Source organism: Mycteria americana, chromosome 8 (genome assembly GCF_035582795.1).
Source record: "Mycteria americana isolate JAX WOST 10 ecotype Jacksonville Zoo and Gardens chromosome 8, USCA_MyAme_1.0, whole genome shotgun sequence".
NCBI classification, from domain to species: domain Eukaryota; kingdom Metazoa; phylum Chordata; class Aves; order Ciconiiformes; family Ciconiidae; genus Mycteria; species Mycteria americana.
Window position 1 is genome coordinate 49,719,059 of NC_134372.1, and position 20,079 is coordinate 49,739,137.

A 20,079-nucleotide genomic window follows, 5' to 3' on the forward strand; every position below is an offset into this window, starting at 1 on the left:
TGTGATAAATGCAGCGTTGGGCAGCTTCTGCTTCAGTGGAGCTTAACGAGATACGAAGAAACTGAGGGAAAGCCCAAAAGGTGCCTCTCGGGTTGAGCAGACAGTGCAGCCATGAAGCTGTTAGTTGTGTTGGTAACTTTGAGTGCTTCACCTCTTCCTTTTACGTGCGTTAGACTTTTGGACTTTAGGGTGGATGTGAACTCCGGTAAAATTTCGGTCCCGTAATCCGAGGAAGGGACTGGATTTGGGAAAGACGAGGGGGAAACGTCTTGGTCACCTTTCCTTACGGGTTCTGCCCTCCTGGGGTGGGAGTGGGGTGCTGAGGGTGGGGGTTCCCAAAGGACTGCCCAAGTCTGGGGTGCTTTGGGAGCAGTGTGACGGTAGAACGTCAGCCCTGATTAACTAGAGGGGGGCGATAGCTGTGGTTTTGATCAATGTTGACTGAGAAGTTTTGGAGCTTCATGGCTTGTCTTTAATTAAAGCCTTGGATCTGTTGATGCTGTGCTGTGGGGTGGTGGCCCGTGGGACAGCCCTTCCGCGGCGTCCTTCTGACATTTCACCTCTCTCTCTCCTTGCTTTCTTGAAAATGGCCGAGGCCGCCTCCTGGGGCTTTGTTGTGGATCTTCCTCATTGCTGGTTTTTCAGAGAAGCGCTTGATCAGGAGACCGTGTTTCTGGTAATTATGCTTCATATGGACCTATTTTCTTATGCATTTAATAGGGCTCTGTCTTTTCAGCTTGTACTTGACCTGAACTCTTGAGCAAATTAAATTGTCAAGGGCCTTCCACAAGTGAGATGGGCATTAAAATCTTTGATTTTTCTCAGGGCAATTGTTGTGACCAGGTGAGGAAGAGGAGGCCGTTCAGCGAGTGATGCAGGGCAGAAGCATTAAGACCCCTTCATTAGTAATGCTGAAGTTCAGTATTTCAAGTTCCTGACTTCAGTAGCCCGCTCAAGCAGCAGGACTCCCGGGGTGACCTGTGGGCATTGAGCAGCGCCTGCAGATACCCCTTCAAGGGAGTTTCGTTTAACCAGGTGGCTTGCCTTTTAGCTCTGCTGAGAAAGTAATTTCTGAAGATGAGAAAAAAATTCCCTTAGTGCACCTTCTAATTGTTCATTTAGGAGCAGAACTTTCCTCCAGCTGGGAGGGCTTAAGGGTGCTGTAAAGTGCTAATTAAAAGTAATAGTGATAATGAAAACAGATGTTTTCAGGAAAAGTAAGTGGTATTGGGGCAGCAGTCTGCTGTCCCCGGCTTCTCTGCAGGAGGAGTGCAAGCTGGCGTCCGCAGTGCTGCACTTCCAGGAGGGCTGGGGAAGGGGACTGGATCCTGGCGGCTCGCTCCGCTTTAACAAACGGGGATGGGTCTTGGTACAGCCTGGAGGTGCAGCGCAAGGCTTGCATCGGTTGGACAGGGCCGCCACCTCTGATACGTGTGCTGCCTCGCAGCGCCAAGCGTGGAGGGGTGGGTGCGTGAAGGTGGAGCAGAGTCGGTGCACTGAGGCTGGGACCACCGTAAGCCTGGGACGTGGAGTGGCAGGCAGGCTGCTGCTGACCGCGGGGTGGTCCAGCATCGCCGGAGCCTTCGGATGCTGTTACGGAATGAACGATAAATAACGCTGAAAGCAATGAGCTGCAAGCATCGCTTGATCCACAGCAACGTCAGCTGAGTACTTCACAGTCCTGCATGTCCCAGTGGCTTCCAGCCGCTTGACTCTGTCACTGCTGCAGTCATCCCTGGAGCAATGGGTTTTGCAGGAAAAAAAACCAAAACGCTGGGGAAAAAAAAATCCCATCTCTTGGAGCTGTTTTATCCTTTTTCTCAGCTGTAGTTTATTAGGAATTGGGAAGGTGCTGTTTATTTAACTGAAATGGTTTTGAGTCTTTTTTGTCTTTTTTTTTTTTTCCTTTGATACGAGCAGAGCCTTATGCACGTAGGCTACAATCGCCAGCAATCTTTTCTGGGGAGTCTTTGTTATCTAGGTCCACCATGGTTAGCAACTGCCGTTACTGTGATGGCACTAATTACCATGCCTAGTACTAAAGCGGTTTACATGGGGAGCTTGGAGTTATTCAGCTAAGGTTAGTCTCTGGCTTAAGAGGCTTTCTGCGGTAGCTTTCTGAGCACAGAGGTATTAACAACACAGAAGACAGAGAAGACCACTTGAAATTTCATCGACCCTTTTTGGCTGCTGTGTTAGGGGTTTTTTTGTTTCGTGTTTAAAAGATTGATCTGTCTCTCCCATTGCCTGGTCTTGCTGACTGTAAGTGGTGACCTTTCCAGGCCTTAGTGGGAAAGTGTGGGTGTCTGAAGGAAGGGCTGGCTGTTTAGTAGTAATCTTCAGGACCATTATTTGACTTGTCCTCTTGTCAAAGAAACAGCCTTTGTCACTGCTAGAAAGTTGACATATTCTGTGGAGCTTTCCATAGGTGACCGGAGGATTTACTGCCTCATGTTTGCTACTTGTCCCTCCTTGACTTCTTAAGCTGTTCAGGTGCTCTGTCCGTTGTTGAAATGTCCCCTCTTTTCTCCCATTGTATGGAGGAGTGGAACAAAATTGTTTAAACTGAATCATTTTCTGGAATACTGTTCTAGAACAGGAGGGGGAAAAAAAAAATCCCAGTAAGGCTTCGAGGAAGTGCCTCCACCCTGTGTCCTGGTGATTGTGGTCAGTGATGCTTGGCTTATCTCCCAGCGAGGACCCTGCAGGGCTCTGGCTCTGTGGACGGTGTCTTGCAGTGAGCTAGCTGTCGTGTAACGCTGGCGCTTTGCTCGCTGCGTGGCCGAGAAGCGTGCGTAAAACAAGCAGCTTTACGTATGGAGTTGAGCTGCATATGTTAGTGCTTCCGGTGGGGAAGTCAGCTTTCAGAAGGCTTGTAGCTGTGGAGCTGGGGTTGGCTGATAGTGGGTTTTCTAGGAACAGCAAAGGGTCCTTTGTCTTGGAGAACCTGACGCGCTGGTGCTTGGCGCTGGCTGCGGTTGGCTCTTCTGCTCCTTCTGACCCTGGCGGGAAGGGAAAGGTGGAGGCTGGCCCTTTCTAAGGGCGGTAGGGAGGGAGGTCTCCTCCCCTTTGCTAGATTTTAATAAGAAAGGATTGTTTTCGCTTTACTTACATTCAGAATTATGGATGAGAGTCTGAAAGAGCGGCCCCAGCCCTCTGAGACCTCTGTGATGAGTTTTGTGAGGCTCTGCAGCCCATCACCACCCGTGTTTTGGGGGGAGAGCGGGCAAGTTTTAGAAGCTCGTGTCCAAATCTCCAGCCTCTAAGGCAGCGGCTGTGCGGTGTGACGTGTTCGCTCATCGGAGTGCCGGTTTCGATCACATTGTCGATTCCATCATTAACCTTTTAACTGCTCTGCAAGCGAGCTGGGGAGGTAAAACACCGGCCTCGCCAGTCTCCTGTGATACAGATGTGTATGGGAAGGATCAGCCTGGAAAAAAGGGATTGGTTCAGCAATGGAAGGATGAGAGGGCTGTAAGGATGTGTGAGGTTTTGTCTTTCACCCTGAAGAAGAACCTGGCTTGAGAATCCTTCGCTGACTACGCTTGTGGAGGAACTGGCAGCCTTTTAAAGGGGGGGAGGCACCAGGGAATGGGAGGCCTGGGGGGGAGGCACCAGGGAGTAGAGGGGTCATTCGGATGCTGATGAGAGAAGGCAGGAAGAGGAGAAGGAAGAGGAAGAAAGGGCATTAGCCAGAAGCACCATCTGTGGTCTAATCCAGGTTGAGGCCAGCCCATAGTAAGATTGCTTTGACTGGTGTAAAGTTTATTTTGCAAATGTCAACTGTGATTACTTAGAGAAAGTGACCCAGATTGCGTGAAAGCGGCCAGCCAAAACGATGGAGTTTGTGCCGAGTACTGCCTGCGGTCCGTAGCGTGTGGTCCTTCGGGTTAATACTGAGATGAAGCTGTCAGAGCCTTGTCCGTACTGGGAGATAATGGGACCCATACTCCATAATTAGAGCCCGTAGAGCTGCTGACAGAACCCTGGAGCTTCAGCCCTTGTTAAACTCATTTTCAGCTGTCATTTGACAGTGGTGGCAACGTGGAGCCCAGTTATGTTATAGTTTCCATTCCTGCTCCTGCTGATGGAGAAGTAATAGATGCTTTTGCCAGAGTAGATATCATCTGGCAGTTTGTGTTTTGCTTATCTTCTGAAGGCCAGTTGATGCCTGTTACTGCATTTAATTCAAGAGAAACTTTTTGGTATTTGAAGCAACCTCAGAAGCAAAATGTCATCTTGCTTTCTGCTGTAGATCAGTGGCTCATCTTGCAGGCACCCGGTGGCAGGGTGACAAGCCGCTGTGCGTCCCCTGTTTGGAGGTGCGGCCTGCGTGCACATGTACCCAGTGGCACGCAGAGGTGGGTCTCCCAAACAGTATCTGGAGTTCAGTCTGCTGAAAAAGAATTCTTAATGCACTGCGCAATAACCTAGGCCCTGAAGGGAAAAATTCTGTTAAACCTTCTGAAAACGATGTAGAAAACTGTAGAAAGTCCAGAGTAGGGAAAAAAGCAATTGAAATACTGAAGAAAATGTTTTAGAGTGGGAAGTTGAGGAGGTTTGATTTTCAGCTGATCAGAAGGAGGATCCAGAACTGAAGTCACAAGTTTTGGTGTCTGAGCTCTTGCTTCCCTGGAAGGGGATGTTCCAGCGAAAGGTGAACATAGGGGTGTGTGTAAGAGTGAGGCCACGACGTGGGGCGTATGCGTGATAAATAGTCCCTGAACTATGTCTAGTAACGTGACCTTCTCCATCCGAGCGGTAGCCTGGAGGTGAAGGTGGCTCGGGGTTACTGCTTCGGCATAGCAGAGTGTGGAGGACTCTCACCAAGGTTCGGAGGGGCTTCAGACAGAAGATGATGCCCTGGCAATTCTTATTTTTGTAAAAAGCTCAAGACAGCACTAGGAGCATCTTGCAGGCACCCTGCAATTATCATAATAAACAGTTTTATCATCTGCTTGGCAATCAATAATGTGGCTTATGCTGCTTTAGTATCTCACTGGTATTGATTACCTTAACAACTGTGCTGCGGTCAGCTTCTGTTAACCCGTGCTCTACTGATGGGGCTCGTCCATCCTGCTGCAGGAGGCAAAGGACTCGGCTTTCAGCCTAGGCATGTGCAGAAATTAAGAGCAGGACAGGTCAGACCCGGCTTTTAATCAGATGGCTTGATGGTAGGATTTTAATCCAGGAATGTGGAATTAAGTGCATATTCTGTGCACGTCGTATTTTACAAAAGAAGGATTGAAATGTGATTCTCGGTTTGGGCTCAAATGAGTTTGGGCTTGTACCGGTGTTGCGTAGCGCTTTGTCAGAAGGGTTTCCCCCAAGCAGTGCGTGCCCCGAGACCCCTGCCCTCGAAGAAGGAAGGCTGCTCCCTCTGCAGCGGAGCTCTAACGCTTTCCGGGGTACCCGGGCTCCAGATGGGGCTGGAATGGGAGCACACACTGGATCTCCTTGGCTTCTTTCGATCTGCTGGGGCTGCCTGGGAACTGGCTGATGCACTGGCGTGCCGGCGCCTCTCACACCTGCCTGGCCTGTGAGAACAAAGGCTGCGGCCGTGGGATCGGGCACGTGCTGTGGAACGCCACTGGCCCCGCAGCAGCCTGCCGGGCTGAGCTGGGGCAGCCGCACGCTGCTGCCTGTACCAAAGACTTTGTTTCAGCTAAGTGAACCCTTGGGGGTGTTTTGACAGCATTGCCTCCGCTTCCGGCAGAGCAGTCAGCGATTAACAATATCGGGTTAGTAGCTTACTCCATTTTGGGAGGAAGAAAGATGACTCGCTGTGTCAGCATCCAGATGGGACTTTAAGGAAAGACGGGACTTTCTGGGATTAGGGTGTACCTAGATAGTTGGGTCTCATGGCCCAGTATTTCTCCTAATGGAATTTCCCATCATTTACTGCCCTGCTGATTTCTGATCAATGAAAATAAAATTGCATTGCCTCCTGAGAGGCTCCATGTATGGCTACAGCCTCCAGCTGTGTCAGTTCCGGTAAGATAATCTCATCAGGCGTGCAAGAGGGTAATAGGAAATAAAAATAAAACCCACAATTAGCAAGAGGCCAAGCAGCAGAGTAACGCTTTCAGTCCTGGAGTTCTGGAGAAGTGTGTCTAGCGACTTCCTTCCCCATCTCCAAAGGTGCCTGCATCCCTCCCACGTGTGCCGCGGTGCAGGCCTTGCTGAGGTCGGGGGTCTGTAGAGATCTACCGGGCACATGCTTTGAAACCCGCGTTTATCTGAATCCGTGTCAGCTCTCCCTTGTGAGATGGTTAAACTTTCACAAGAGATGTGTTTGTTCTAAAGTGTATCAGGGATGTAGCAGCTGCATCCTGGGGACTAGGAGAGCGTGAACTTGAGACTTTGAGCCGTCGAGCGGCGTGTAGTTATTGACTCCTGTTGATTGCTGCAATCGGAAGGGTTTATTTTGACCAGATAAAGAAAATGCTTAGGCTGTATCTGAAGTCTAGAGCAGGGCACTGTTTTGGTAGCAGATGAGTGCAGATGCTCTATTGACAGAAGCATGGGACCTCTTGGATCTGCCAAAATTTGCCTAAAAGGCACTCCAAATGGGAAGGTTTCCCACCCATACTGGCAGGTTTCTTTACCTGGTTCAGGGTTCTGGGGTTTTTTTAGGTTATCTTCCAGCGATAAAACTGTGACCAGTAAAATTTACTCCATACCAAAACACTAATAGCCGATCTGAGCACACATCCTGGTGACCTTTGCAATGGGGCTTTGCAACACCAGTGTATAATTCAGAACTAACGTATCAGACTGCGGTGTTTGTCTAAGTAGCAAGCAGAATGGTTACTGAGTGACCTAATGCCGCTGAGCCTGCTCTCCTTGTCCAAAGCGTCGGCTTTCCCGAAGGGTGGGAAAGAGCGACTGGGCCGGGACCAGGCAGCGTGTCTGTTTCCTAACAAGGACTGGATCTGAGCCCTGGCAGAGGAGATCTGCATGACTTATGAATCTAACTCTTACCCTCTGCTTGGCCCTTGACACTAGTCTGGAACGCACATGTTGTTTGGGTAAATCAGTAGAAAGGAAAAGCATTGGCAGGACTTCTTCCTTAGGCATGTGAGCCCGCGTGTGAAGAGCACCGCTCGGGGAGCGAGTCTAGCAGTGGAGCATTAGCTTGTCAGGCTGGGCCGTCTAGGGCTGGCTGTGTCTGCTCCTGGAGTCGTGTTGCAGGGCTGCTTGGAGCTTAGCGGTGGTGGTTTACTGAGAGTTGGCTCTCGGAGTAGCAGCGCAAATGCCTCAAGTGTTTCTGACTGGGTGGGACCGCTCAGCGCGTCGAGTAACTGGAAGATGGGGGGTGGATGAACCGTCAGCAGAGCCGCAAAAGCCAGCTGGAATCCCTCGCTTTCAGGAGTCGCTGCTGGGGTTTGCATCCTGTAGTCTTGCTATACATGCCGCACTTTCTTCTCGGATTCCGGAACAGCGCTCTGGCAGTTTAAATAGCGTCTTTGATTTGTTCATATGTGTCTTTATGGTGCTTGAAGCTCGGAACGATGCAGGGCTTCTCTCTGAACAAGCAGCTCTGTGGGTTGGGCGGGTGTAGGTGTTGCCCAGTGCAAGGTCTTATGGATGTAACTGCCCTTTGGCGGAGGGACCGGGTGGCCCAAACGGAGCTGGGGCAGCTCTTGCTGGTACAAGCTAGAGGACAGGCTGCGAGGGTAAATACGAAGGAGGGGGAGAGGGCAAGCTTCAGACTGTGGCAGAAGGGAGGAACAGCAAGGCCCTTTTCCCTTAGAGGCACTAAGGTATGGGGGGACCTGGGAGACCACGGAGTCCGTGTGATGGAGCGAGGCAGTTTGTCCTCAACAGCGCTTTGGTTAGTTGGAGTTAGGTCAACAACAGTGCACTGAAAATGCGAACCAGATGCAAATGTAATTATTTATGCAGCAGCATAGGCTGGAAACAGCATTTGACAAGAAATGTTGGGCTTTCAGAGCAAAGGGGTGAATTGCGCAACTGCAGAATTGTGGAATGTGCAATGTTTTGAATCAAACCAATATGGAAACAAAATCTAAAACTTCTGTGGTGTCCTACACAAGAGGAGAGGTTTGTGCAGGACCTGAAAACAAGCTCCGTGTCCTGGGAGTGTGTAAATGCCACGTCACTTGTGAACTAAGCAAGCGCTCTCCTTTGTTTTGTAGAGAGAAATGCAACTTAAGCTAGTTTACCTCTGCTACAAAATACTTCCAGTGCAAAGAGTCTCTCTGGAAGAATAAATGCTTTTTTCCCCAGCTGCTCACTTAAAACCCTCTGGCATTCCTCTGGATTACTCTGTTCTCAATGGCAGTGGGTTGATGATTATATAAATATTTTCGTGTGTAGTACAGTAGCTGGCTCAAAGGGATCAGCAAACTTGGAATAATAGTTCATAACAAAATGTTTTCTGAAAAGCTGCCTGACTCTTGTATTACTCTCATTGGCTCAATTTTAGCTGGTGTGAAGGACAGAGGAAAAAATGTGGGTAATGTAGAAGGTTCACCTTTTCAAGGAGACCCTTTCTCTTAGCTTCATGCCAAGTGCTTGAGCCCTACAGCTTTCAGTCCTGTTTTGTTCAGCGTTTCCTTTGCTTCCTGCTGCTTGAAAAGCTGTTTATGCTAATGATCCTGCGAAGATCTGAGGAGCCGGCTGTGCCTATGCATGCGAGCCTGTGTGTAAGAGGGTGCTTGCGTTTTCCGTCCTGTTAATGAGCATGCGTGGTGCAGCGCTTGTTTGTGTTGTCAGCATGCCAGTTCTGGAGCGGTGTCGGCTGCCAAAGGAGAGCCCTCCATGTGGTTGTCTTCCTGCTGGGAGAAGACCGTCCTGTCCTTTTGAGGTGCCTGATGGATCTTTCCTTTCTGTAGACCACTGTGTGCTACCTCATCCTCTTCTGGGACCTCATGCCCTTCACGACCCATTGGCTGGATTCCCTCGGAAGAGAAAACATGCAGTGTTCACAGGGGCTTCCACAGGGGCATGTGAATTCACCCAAAGGGTTGTCCAGCATCGGAACAGGCTGCCCAGGGAAGTGGTGGAGTCACCATCCCTGGAGGTATTTGAAAGCCATGTAGATGCGGTGCTTAGGGACATGATTCAGTGGTGGACTTGGCAGCGTTAGGTTTACAGTTGGACTCCACAATTTAAGGGTCTTTTCCAAACTGAATAATTCTATGCTTCTATGATTCTTGGCTTTGCCAGGAGAACAAAGCAGTTCGCAAGGACTTGCAGCCCCAGGACTCTTGTCAACAGGTGTTGGAACCCATGGGTCAACGTTGGTTGGATCCTTCTTCCACCAGCAGCGAGGTTTGGCTTGCTAATTCCACTCCTGGTGTAATGGCGTTGGATGTGGCTATGTGTTCAGCTGGAAACAACAGTCTGGCACTGAGCAGTGTCTGCAGAGGAACTCTAGGAGAAGTCAAAACTGAGCTTGGGCTTTTGGTTGGTAAAGCCTAACCACAGATGAGGAAGAAGGCTAGATGTAGAGCTTGTTCAGGATTTGGCAAGGCTGATATCTTGTTATGAATACTCAGCAAACCACGTTTGTTGATGAGGCAACTCCACTGTGATCAGGTGTGTGCCAAAACACAACTTGGTCTTGCTTGGAAAGGTGCAAGATGTGACTTGCTATGTGAATAAGGAAAATTAGATTATAATTTCTTTAAAATGTTGAACTTGGCAAATAAATATCAGTATTTTCAGGGGGGGTTTTGTTAGGAATTGCATAAGAGGAATCCAAGGCACTGACATTGTAGAATCATAGAATCATTAAGGTTGGAAAAGACCTCTGGGATCATCTAGTCAAACCGTCAGCCCAACACCTCCATGCCTACTGAACCGTGTCCCGAAGTGCCACATCTACACATTTTTTGAACTCCTCCAGGGATGGTGACTCCACCACCTCAAAATGTTGATGGAAACCCCCAACTAGAAATCATTCTTCAAGCTGTGCATCCGCATTCGCTATTATGCTTAAATTTTGGCTCATAAGTACCATTTTATGCTAATATTTCAAGTCCTGTTGCAGAATCCTCAGCACTTCCCTTAGGCTGGCAGGTATTCATACTACTTTCTGGCACCTTAATGAATGGGAGAGAGCTGGAATCTGTATCTTCTGTTTAAGTTAGAAGATAAAAGCATTTTATGAAACTGGGAATTGAAACTATCTCTGTATTGCTACCAAGATTGAATATCCAGCCCTCGTTGCTTAGGAAATTTAAAAAGATCTTTCTATTCTAGGAAGTGACTTTCCACATATTTGTGTGATAACAGCTGCTGTATGAATCTCATAAAGTGACAACATGCTCATGGAACCTTATTTTACCCTCTTATGTGACCATCCTGCTTACTAAGCGAGGCCGCGTGTGCTCATGTAACTAAAGACAGTATCATAATGCATATGCATAAAGGAGCAAAATTAAAGTTGCTTTGGCAACATACATTCTGTTCTTCCTTAATTTTTTAATTCTTGATCCTAGGTAATGATTTTTATCATGTCTTTCCATATGCAATTTCCTAAGTGTTATGAGAGTGCTTTGTAGCACGCCAGGTGTGGGGAAGCGACACAGAAAGCTTTGATGCTCCAGGTTCGTTGTGTCACTGCTCCAGACGGGCATGCTAATTGCCTTGCATCCCCCCTCCCAGACTTCCTGCTCTCGGGAGCTTTGAACATACCTGGTCCTAGGGATCGTGAAGTTTACTTGGCCGCTCGGTCACCTTTGGTACGTCCATCCCCAGTTTTTAGGCTGGAACAAGTGTCACCAAGTGCCATTCCTGAGACAGGAGCGTCTTGGCCGACCTGAACATTCGCGCTTGCCAGGCCCTGTCCTTCTGAGGACACTGTAAGAGGCCAAGCTGAGCGTGTAAGGAGGGGTGTGCCCAGAGCATCTAAGCCCACCTTTAGTCCTTAAGCTGTCTTTGTCCTCTTGCCTCTGCCCCTTTCTGCTTCCCCCCGAATCACCAGCACCGGCACTGGAGCTAATCTAGGGCAGCCTCTCAGCCTGATTTATGGTATTGATTTCTAGAGCGTCTGTTGGCACGATGGGTAGGTGTGTATTTACAAAGTTTATAGGCCGTCGTGCAGTTTTCTCCAACAGGAACCACTCAAGTTCAGTTGCTGACTGCGAGCGTTTGCATGAGCCGCATCTTTTGTGGAGCCATGGCAAAAAGCTTAAGAGCTGGCTGGAGTTTGTGAGCCTCTGCTGCTTGCCAGGATGCTCTGAAGGAGCAGACCCTGCTCATTACAGGGTTGAGCACTTCTCTCCACCGTGCGGCTCTGGGAATAGGCAGGGGGAGGGCTGCCTCGCTGGGTGTCTTCCAGGGTAATGGCCGTGGATGTAATGCATCTGCTTGTATCTTTTCCCTGTCCTCAGCACCCTTTTTTTCATGGTGCCATGTGGGTCATTAGCTGAGGGAACAGTTTCTCACTGTCTCTTTCTCCTTTTGTTTTCCTCCTTCCTCATTGCTTCCAGTCTTGGTTTACTGCCAAACAGCCTCTTGTGAAAGGGCCGCCTAATTAACCCTGTGCTAATTAACAATTTAAAATTACACAGCACGGCTGTTCATATTTAATTCTCGGGAAGCCTGGGCAACAGCAGGAACCCCCTCCTCCCTCCCGCTCCCGTCCCTGCCGCCCGTGCTGCTGCCGCGTGTCCCTGGGGGGAGGAGGCAGCCCGGTGTGGCGGGCCGGGGGCTGCCCCAGGAGCCCCAGCGTGCCGGGGAGCGGAGGGTCTTGCTTTGGCACCAGCCGCTCCTCAGCGGTGGAAACGTTGCTGTGAGATGGCACATCTGTCCCTGTGAGGATGGGGCCGGGGGCTGTAATAAGGAGGTGACGGGGGGAGACGCGGGGATTGACTCCGCTTGTGTTCTGGACAGAGCGTGGCTGCAAACCGCCAGCCGTGGTTAGGAGAAACTCTCGGTGAAAGCGTGGGACATGCAGTGCAGCGCTTTTGGTTGCACCGTGCCATCCAGATGTAGCTCGGCTCTGGACCGCCCTGGCTGCCGCTCCTGCCCTGACGGAGCGCTCCCTGCCCCGCTGTGTCCAGGCTCCTCCAGCCAGCTCCCCAGTCTGCGCGGAGGGGCTGCGAGATGCAGCGACGCTGCGGGGAAGGAGCAGGGTGGGCTGCGTGCCGGAGGCACGGTGAGCACGGTGGTACGAGCAGCAGGAGCCGCGTGGAGCAGCGGTTGGATGCGAGGCCGGAGAAGGGACCGGGGAGAGCCCTTCCCTGCTGCTGGGGTGGTGGGAGCGCGGGGAATCTCCGGCGCTCAGGCTGTTCTCTCTGTAACTGGAGTTCATTGATTTTACGGGAAACCATGTTTACAGACAGAGTGCTGATCGACCTGACGAGTTGACTTCTGCCTCCTTAAGTAAGAACTATCTTTTCTTATTGACTGGCTGATAAATAGAGCAGGGAGGGCGGGGGGTAGGGAGAGGACGGGAGGTGTGGAGCGCACGTCGTTCGGTCTGTCCTCGCAGGCTCTCCTTGTCCCGTGCGGGTCGCTTAGGGGTGGTCTGGGATGGAGGAAGATGCAGGGCCCGTAATAGTGAACTAATAACTACATCGTACTCCTGCTTAAAGTCTGGTTTGCTTTAATGAGGAAATTGCTTTTCTCAGTTTAAAGGGATGATATCTGCAGTTCCTGTGTGAATAGAAAGAAATATTTCTGCACCTCTTCATCCCTCAGCATTGTTCTTCAGGAATAGCCCTGGTGCTGAACTGAAAGGGCAAGAAGAGCTTGGGTTTGCATAGTGGCTTGGCCTGTGCCCAGGGGCTCTGGCAAGCCGTGTTTCGGCTGTGGGTTTTTCCACCTGCCCTGGAAGGGCTCCTCCATGTCGAGGAAAGGGAGAGGAGAGAAGATTCCTTTGGAGTAGCACCTCCTGAGCTGGTTAACTTGGAGTGAGTGGGGGGAGAGATGTTAAAGCAACCCAAGGCAGAAAAGCCCACCAATTAATTGGTAAGCGCTTGCAGGTTTGCCTGGCCTGGCCTGGCCGGGAGAAGAGATTGGCTTTCTTGTCAATAAACAAGTCCCCAGTGCAGCATCAAAGCCGCAGTCCTTTATCAATCGCGGCCTCCTCTTCCCGCATGTTCCTGTAACTTACCAAGCATTTATTACATTGATTTTACAATCAGGCTGTTAACCCTCCCGCCCCATCAGCCCTGCTAACCCTTTTGGCCCAACTGTCAGTCAGGCATCTTCCTGCCAATCAAGAGTTCTTGATGGTGGAGATGCTCAGATTCCTGCTGTACCTCGTGGAGGCACGTTTCCCGGGGAGCTGGCTGTGCTGCCAAACGGAATGCTTCTTGTCTAAAAGCGTTTCTGGGGTGCTGTTGTTCCACGTTGCATTTTGAAGTCTGCACAGATATTCCCAAAACTCTTCTTGGCAGAAGTACGAGGCTTATGGAGTTTCTTATTTTACTCATTTTTTTCACCCAATATGAATTTGTTTTCATTTAATTTGGATCGCAGCTGTCAATGCGAAAGGTAGCATTGAGAGGGAGAGAGCATGTCATGTTGTGGGAAGGTGAATATGCAGCCTCAACACAGAAGGATCTGGGATCAATTTAAAGAGAACGCGTAGCTAAGGACAAATGTTCAGTGGGAGAGAGCTGGTGCAAGTGAGAGCTGTTACGATGCAGTGCTGAAGTGTTTCTTTAGCTAAGGTAAGCAGAACTGGCTGATTAAGAAGACTGAGCCTTTTGGCAACAGCGTTATGGTGCTCTTCTTTCTTATTCCACTCAGTGCACCAGGTTATTTTTATTGCAGATCAAATCACTATTTATTCCAAGTGCAACCACAGACGGCTGCGTATGGCGTAGGGTCGAAGGAAGGTGGGGGTCGGAAATGCTGTAAGGTAATATTGTGTGTGAACGCTTTGGATCATTACACCACTGCGCCTCCGTGTCCTTCTGTAGGCATCCTCGCCACGCTTGCTTTGAGAAATGTTACTTTCTACCTTCACGGGTAGTTGTAAATACTTCTTCTCAAGCTTCACCAGAAGTAAAATAGGGCAAAAGCCTGCCCAGATGCCTTCAAACAGGTATGCCCAGGATCCCAGTCTGGTGCTCAGCAGCGTGAAAGACTTGGCTTGCTTTTGTCCTGTTCCGCTTCTGCTTCCCACATCCCAGGAGCAACGTTTGGGTGTAGGGGAGCGTTACTGCTGATGCAGGGGTGAGGACAGACAGAAGACGTGTCCCCCTGCTCCCTCTAACTGCGGAGTGCTTTCTGGTGCTAGCGGGGCGAGCTTTTTCTTTCCTTTGCAGCGGGAGGCTCGCCAGGGCAGGGGAAAGGGCATCAGAAGCTGTAAAATAACTACTAGGCAAAAGCATTTAGGGATTGTATTCCCAAAGAGTGCGCAGGAGTAACCTCCACAAGAGGTTACTGGTTATTCCCAAAGAGTGCGCAGGAGTAACTCTCCCTGCAGGAACTGCAGGGGAGAGAGATCCTCTTCTCACCTAGAGGGATCACGTCTATTCCAACATACTGTTATTAATGTTAGTATATAATATCACAAAAATTATACATTCCCATTGTTGTGGATGAAGAGGGGCTTGGAAAAGCGAAGGCGTATAAACGTATATGCATCTGACATGCATATAAGTACGTGCATCTGTCATTACATATACATAATTACGTGGGAAACAGTATAAAGGGAAAATATGAACACGTAAGGCAAATCAGAAAAAGTACGGATGGCTACATGCGGTAAGGGAAAATAAACTGGTAAGGAACGAAACCAGGGAAAAAAGAGGTAACGTTGAATGTTGCTCCATTTTCTTCTGCTTGAACAAATTCAGGTACTTCATTCAGCGCTGCTGTGGCGCGTCACCTGCTTCGCAACGGATCGGGTCTCCTCTGGCAAATATTCCGTTCTCTTCATACTTTCTCTTCTCTTTCTCCAGTTGTTCAAGTACCAGTTGCATGTCTGCGCAACGGCGAGTCCCCAGGCGCTGGCACAGCTGCGCGCGGCGTGTGCCGGGCAGGTGGACGCGCGGGGGAAAGGGCTCTTGTCCGTGGTGCAGGCGCGCTGCTCTGCAGGAGCTCGCAAGGGTCTTCCACGTCTCGGGGACTCAAATCGAGCTAGAGTACTGGAAACACTTTGAAACTACAATTATAATATTTAACGTTTAGTTAGCAGCGTAGGCTGTCAAAACACGAATAGTCTCTGTTGAAAGAGACCGAGGGCGGCAGCAGGCTGCTAATGTGACCGGAGCCTTTGAAGGGAGAGACCTTAAACCGCCGGGGTGTCAGCTGGGACGTACCCAAGGCTGCTGCGTGCAGGCGGGTGGTGGGGGTCCTGGCCAGTGGTCTGGCCTGGCCAGAGCTCCAGCACTGTGCGCTGCTTGGAGCGTCTCCTGAGCTGAAGCAGCGACTCCTTGGAGGGTGCTCAGGTAAGAGCAGCTTTGAGAAAGCTGTGGTAAATGAGAGAGGTTTAAAGAAAGACTTAAAATAATTTGTAAATCCCACTGGGTCAGTTTAAGAGTAACAGCATATTGTTAGATTAAAACCTGCTCTGCCCCCCAAACCCTTACGCTGACTGTCAGCAAAAACTCTCCCCAAGCCTGTATTCAGTTTTGGAATAGTCTGACAAGCAAAGTGGCGCTTGTGTTCAGTTGGTAGAAGGTAAAATACTGGGGAAAAAAGTCCTGTGTGCCACTGATAACAGTGGATCTAGAGCATGAGTCTTTCATTGTCGCTTGGTTCACAGATTGTGAAAACATGGAGAAGTCGGCCTCTGCTTGTACAGTTTTTCCTCAGTTGTTTTCTATGGATGTTTTGTATCTGTATACCTAAGGAAATCTGTGGACCACAGGTTAAAAATCACTTTTACAGATGAGGTAATAGTGCTTTAATTTCTGCTGGTGTGTCCTCCCACGTGGCTTGCGCAGGAGCTCTCTATAGGAAGCAGACTACAGAAATGCTTCTTTGCAGACAGGATTCTTGGTAGGTTTGCAGCTGAACTGGCAGTCTCCTGCTGATTGCGGTCTGCATTACAGTGCTCCAGCTCCTAACGGCAGCACTACCTAGTCTCATAGGTCTGTAACCTCTAGAAAGGCGCGTCCTGCCAAACGGGCCCGTTAGGATCGCAGCGTAAGAGATGCTGGTGGGATGCAGCAAACGAGGTAGAGGTGGCGGGGAGCCGTGGATGTCGGCCGTGCCCAGCGGCCCGTGCTTGCCGGCTGCCTGGCAGTCAGCGGGAGTTCTCCAGGTCTCGTTGTATTTGGTGGAATAGAAATAGCGGGAAGGGCGTCCTCCTCCTCCAGGACCTGCATCGGCCGTTTGTCTCTGGGGCTGATAGGAAGCCGTCTGTGCGCAGAGGCTGTGCCTTGCAGGATCTCTGGGAGCTTCCTGGAGCGTGGTGGGCTGACCGCTTTCCGATCCCCAGGATGGACCCTTGTCAGATCTGGAATTTCCTGTTTCGTTTCTCTCCTGACGTGTCTCTGTTTAAACTCTGTCCAGAACACAGCAATTAAATCTCCTGTGCATACCAAACACTGTTACTCTGAAATCTCTGTGAGTTGCTCTGGGTCTCACGGTCTGCCACGAGGTGCAGATGTGGTAGCTCTGGTTCTGTGCTCCCTGAACCCCTAACAGAAGGGAATTGCCCGAAAATAACAGCATCTGGCTTAGGGAGCTAGAGTACAATTTTCACAAAGTTTTAAAGCTCCAGCACTGTTCTGTTGTAGTGTCTTAACTCTGTTTCTGTCAAAAGCTTTTCTGTTACTTTTGTTGTTGTCGTTTTTGTTTGTTTTCTGAAGATCTAAGGCCTTGGGGCGGCAGTGCAGGTCCTACAATCTTCCTGCCCTCTTTCAGGGAAGGTGTTGGGGGAGGTTTTCCCCACCTTCCAGTCCCCTTCAATATGCCTCTTGCCTTCCTGCTTCCAGCGTTATTTCCATTGCTCGTTTCCGGCAGTGCATTACCCGAGGCCAGGCCGCCTGTTCCCGGAGCCCATCTTGGGGCGCCAGCTCTCGCAGCCTCTCATTTGCTCCCGAAGAGGGGGGTCAGCGGCCCTCGTGGTGGGGGGTCTTTACGGGAACTGTCTCCCCTCCCTGACTCACCTGCCTTTCTCCTTCTCTCCCCGCCTGCAGGTCCGAGCCGTACCGGGTGCAATGAGCGCTCCGTGCCGGCCCTGCCATGGAAGGCTGTGACTCGCCCGTCATCCCCGGGAAGGACAATGGGTGCGGCATCCCTCAGCACCAGCAATGGACTGATCTCAACAGCGCCCACCTCCCCGACACGGCCGGCAGCATGGAGCAGCCCGCGGCGGAGAGCCGCGGCCCCCTGGACAGCCTGAGGGTCCCTTTCCCTGAGCGCGTCCCCGAGAGCAGCGCCGCGGCCGGCCCCGGCACCGAGCCCGCCGGCAAGGAGGTGAGCTGCGGCCAGTGCGCCGCCTCCTTCGCCGGCCTGCAGAGCTACATGGAGCACCGCTGCGCCGGCACCCGCCCGCCCCCGCCGCTGAGGGGGGAGAGCGGGAGCGAGAGCAGCGAGGACGGGGAGGAGGAGAGCGACGTGGAGAACCTGGCCGGTGAGATCGTCTACCAGCCGGACGGCTCGGCCTACATCGTGGAGAGCCTCAGCCAGCTGGTGCAGAGCGGGGGCGCCTGCGGCAGCGGCAGCGGGGCTCTCCCCTCGCTGCTCCCGAACTCTCTGCCCAAGCAGGGAGAGCCCTCCGCCGCCGCTCCCGTCTACCCACAGATCATCAACACCTTCCACATAGCCTCATCCTTCGGGAAGTGGTTTGAGGGCTCAGACCAGGCCTTCCCGAATACCTCAGCCCTGGCGGGCATCAGCCCCGTCCTGCACAGCTTCCGCGTCTTCGATGTGCGACACAAAAGCAACAAGGATTACCTGAACAGCGACGGTTCTGCCAAAAGCTCCTGCGTATCCAAAGATGTTCCCAACAATGTGGACCTGTCCAAATTCGATGGCTTTGTGCTCTACGGGAAGAGGAAGCCCATCCTGATGTGTTTCTTGTGCAAGCTCTCCTTTGGGTATGTCCGCTCGTTCGTGACCCACGCGGTGCACGACCACCGAATGACTCTGAGTGAGGAGGAGCGGAAAATTCTTAGCAATAAGAACATCTCCGCTATCATCCAAGGGATAGGCAAAGACAAGGAACCCCTTGTCAGCTTTCTGGAACCAAAAAACAAAACCTATCAGCACCCTCTCGTTTCCGCAGCTAACCTCATAGGCCCTGGACACAGTTTTTATGGTAAATTCAGTGGCATTCGCATGGAAGGCGAGCAGGCCCTTCAGGCCGGGGCGGCCGGTGGAGCAGAGCCGCCGGCGGCGGGCGTCCTGGCCCCTGGCGCGCTCCTCAACCTGGGCGGGCTGACCAGCTCGGCTCTGAAGACTCCCATTACCTCAGTCCCCCTGGGCCCGCTGGCTTCCAGTCCCACCAAATCCTCAGAGGGGAAGGACCCTGGGGTGGCAGAGGGGGAGAAGCAAGAGGGGGGCGACCAGGACAGCCTCTCGGAAAAGGCAGAGCCAGTCGAGGAGGTGGAGGAGGAGGAGGAGGAGGACGTGGAGGAGGAGGAGGAGGAAGAGGAGGAGGAGGAAGAGGAAGAAGACGAGGATGATGAGGGTTGCAAAGGACTGTTTCCGAGCGAGTTGGAGGACGAACTGGAGGACCGGCCCCAGGAGGACACTGGGGCTGTGGCAGGCGGCGGCAGCAGCAAAAAGGACCTTGCTCTCTCAAACCAAAGCATTTCTAACTCTCCCTTAATGCCTAACGTGCTCCAGACCCTGTCGCGGGGCACAGCTTCTACTAGTTCTAATTCTGCTTCTTCCTTTGTCTTTGATGGTGCAAACAGGAGGAATCACTTAAGCTTTAACAATGAGGGCGGCGGAGCCAGCGTGGCAGAGGGCAGCAGGAGGCTGGACTTTATCGATGAAAGTGCCAATAAAGACAATGCCACAGCACCAGAACCAAATGAGAGCGCGGAGGGCGAGGACGGGAGCTACATCTCCCATCACCAGCATGCTGGCCCCCTCTGTGAACTTGGGGGCGGGGAGTGCCCCTCGGGGAGCGGCGTGGAGTGCCCAAAGTGCGACACGGTCCTGGGCTCCTCGCGGTCGCTGGGTGGCCACATGACTATGATGCATTCTCGCAACTCATGTAAGACACTCAAGTGTCCCAAGTGCAATTGGCACTACAAGTACCAGCAGACGCTTGAGGCGCACATGAAGGAGAAACATCCCGAGCCGGGTGGCTCCTGCGTCTACTGCAAAAGTGGACAGCCACACCCGCGGCTGGCACGGGGTGAGAGCTACACCTGTGGTTACAAACCCTTCCGCTGCGAGGTCTGTAACTACTCCACTACTACCAAAGGCAACCTCAGTATTCATATGCAGTCCGACAAGCATCTCAACAACATGCAAAACCTGCAGAATGGAGGGGGAGAGCAAGTCTTCAGCCACACCGCTGGGGCAGCGGCGGCGGCCGCGGCAGCCGCGGCGGCTGCGGCAGCGAACATTGGTAGCACCTGTGGGGCCCCCTCCCCCACCAAACCAAAAACCAAACCTACGTGGCGGTGCGAGGTGTGCGACTATGAGACCAACGTAGCTAGAAACCTTCGTATTCACATGACCAGTGAGAAGCACATGCACAATATGATGCTGCTTCAGCAAAATATGTCCCAAATCCAACACAACCGGCACCTGGGCCTCGGCAGCCTGCCGTCCCCCGCCGAGGCCGAGCTCTACCAGTACTACCTGGCGCAGAACATGAACCTTCCCAACTTGAAGATGGACAGCACTTCCTCAGATGCACAGTTCATGATGGGTGGATTCCAGCTCGATCCCACCAATCCCATGGCAACGATGGCTCCATCTCTAGGTGAGGCTGAAGGGTTTTCCACCGTGTCCGTGTGTAAGGGAGGGATTGTGTTTGCGTTACCGCAAAACCCTCGTGCATGGACTGGGCGCTGCGTGCCAAATCCCTTCCTTCTGTCTCTGCGACCCGCGCTGCGTAGCGCAGCCGCAGTGCGGTGAGTTGCCTTTGTGTGGTGGTCGAGGATGGAGACTACACAGTGGAGACCTGTCTTCTGCATTCCCCCAGGCTAATTTTTCTCATCCTGGGAAAAT

The 20,079-nt window shown here is 51.7% G+C and overlaps 1 protein-coding gene across 7 annotated transcripts in view; it reads left to right on the forward strand.

The window, feature by feature from the left end:
• The window catches only part of ZFHX3 (zinc finger homeobox 3), a 693,525-nt gene that overhangs the window by 559,544 nt on the left and 113,902 nt on the right, over nt 1-20,079 (forward strand). For all 7 annotated transcript variants that reach the window (XM_075509294.1, XM_075509295.1, XM_075509296.1 and 4 more), the window contains one exon: nt 17,082-19,831. In XM_075509294.1, coding sequence (XP_075365409.1) covers nt 17,128-19,831 — 2,704 coding nt within the window. In that variant the 5' untranslated portion in view covers nt 17,082-17,127. The remainder of the gene's footprint in view (nt 1-17,081; nt 19,832-20,079) is intronic.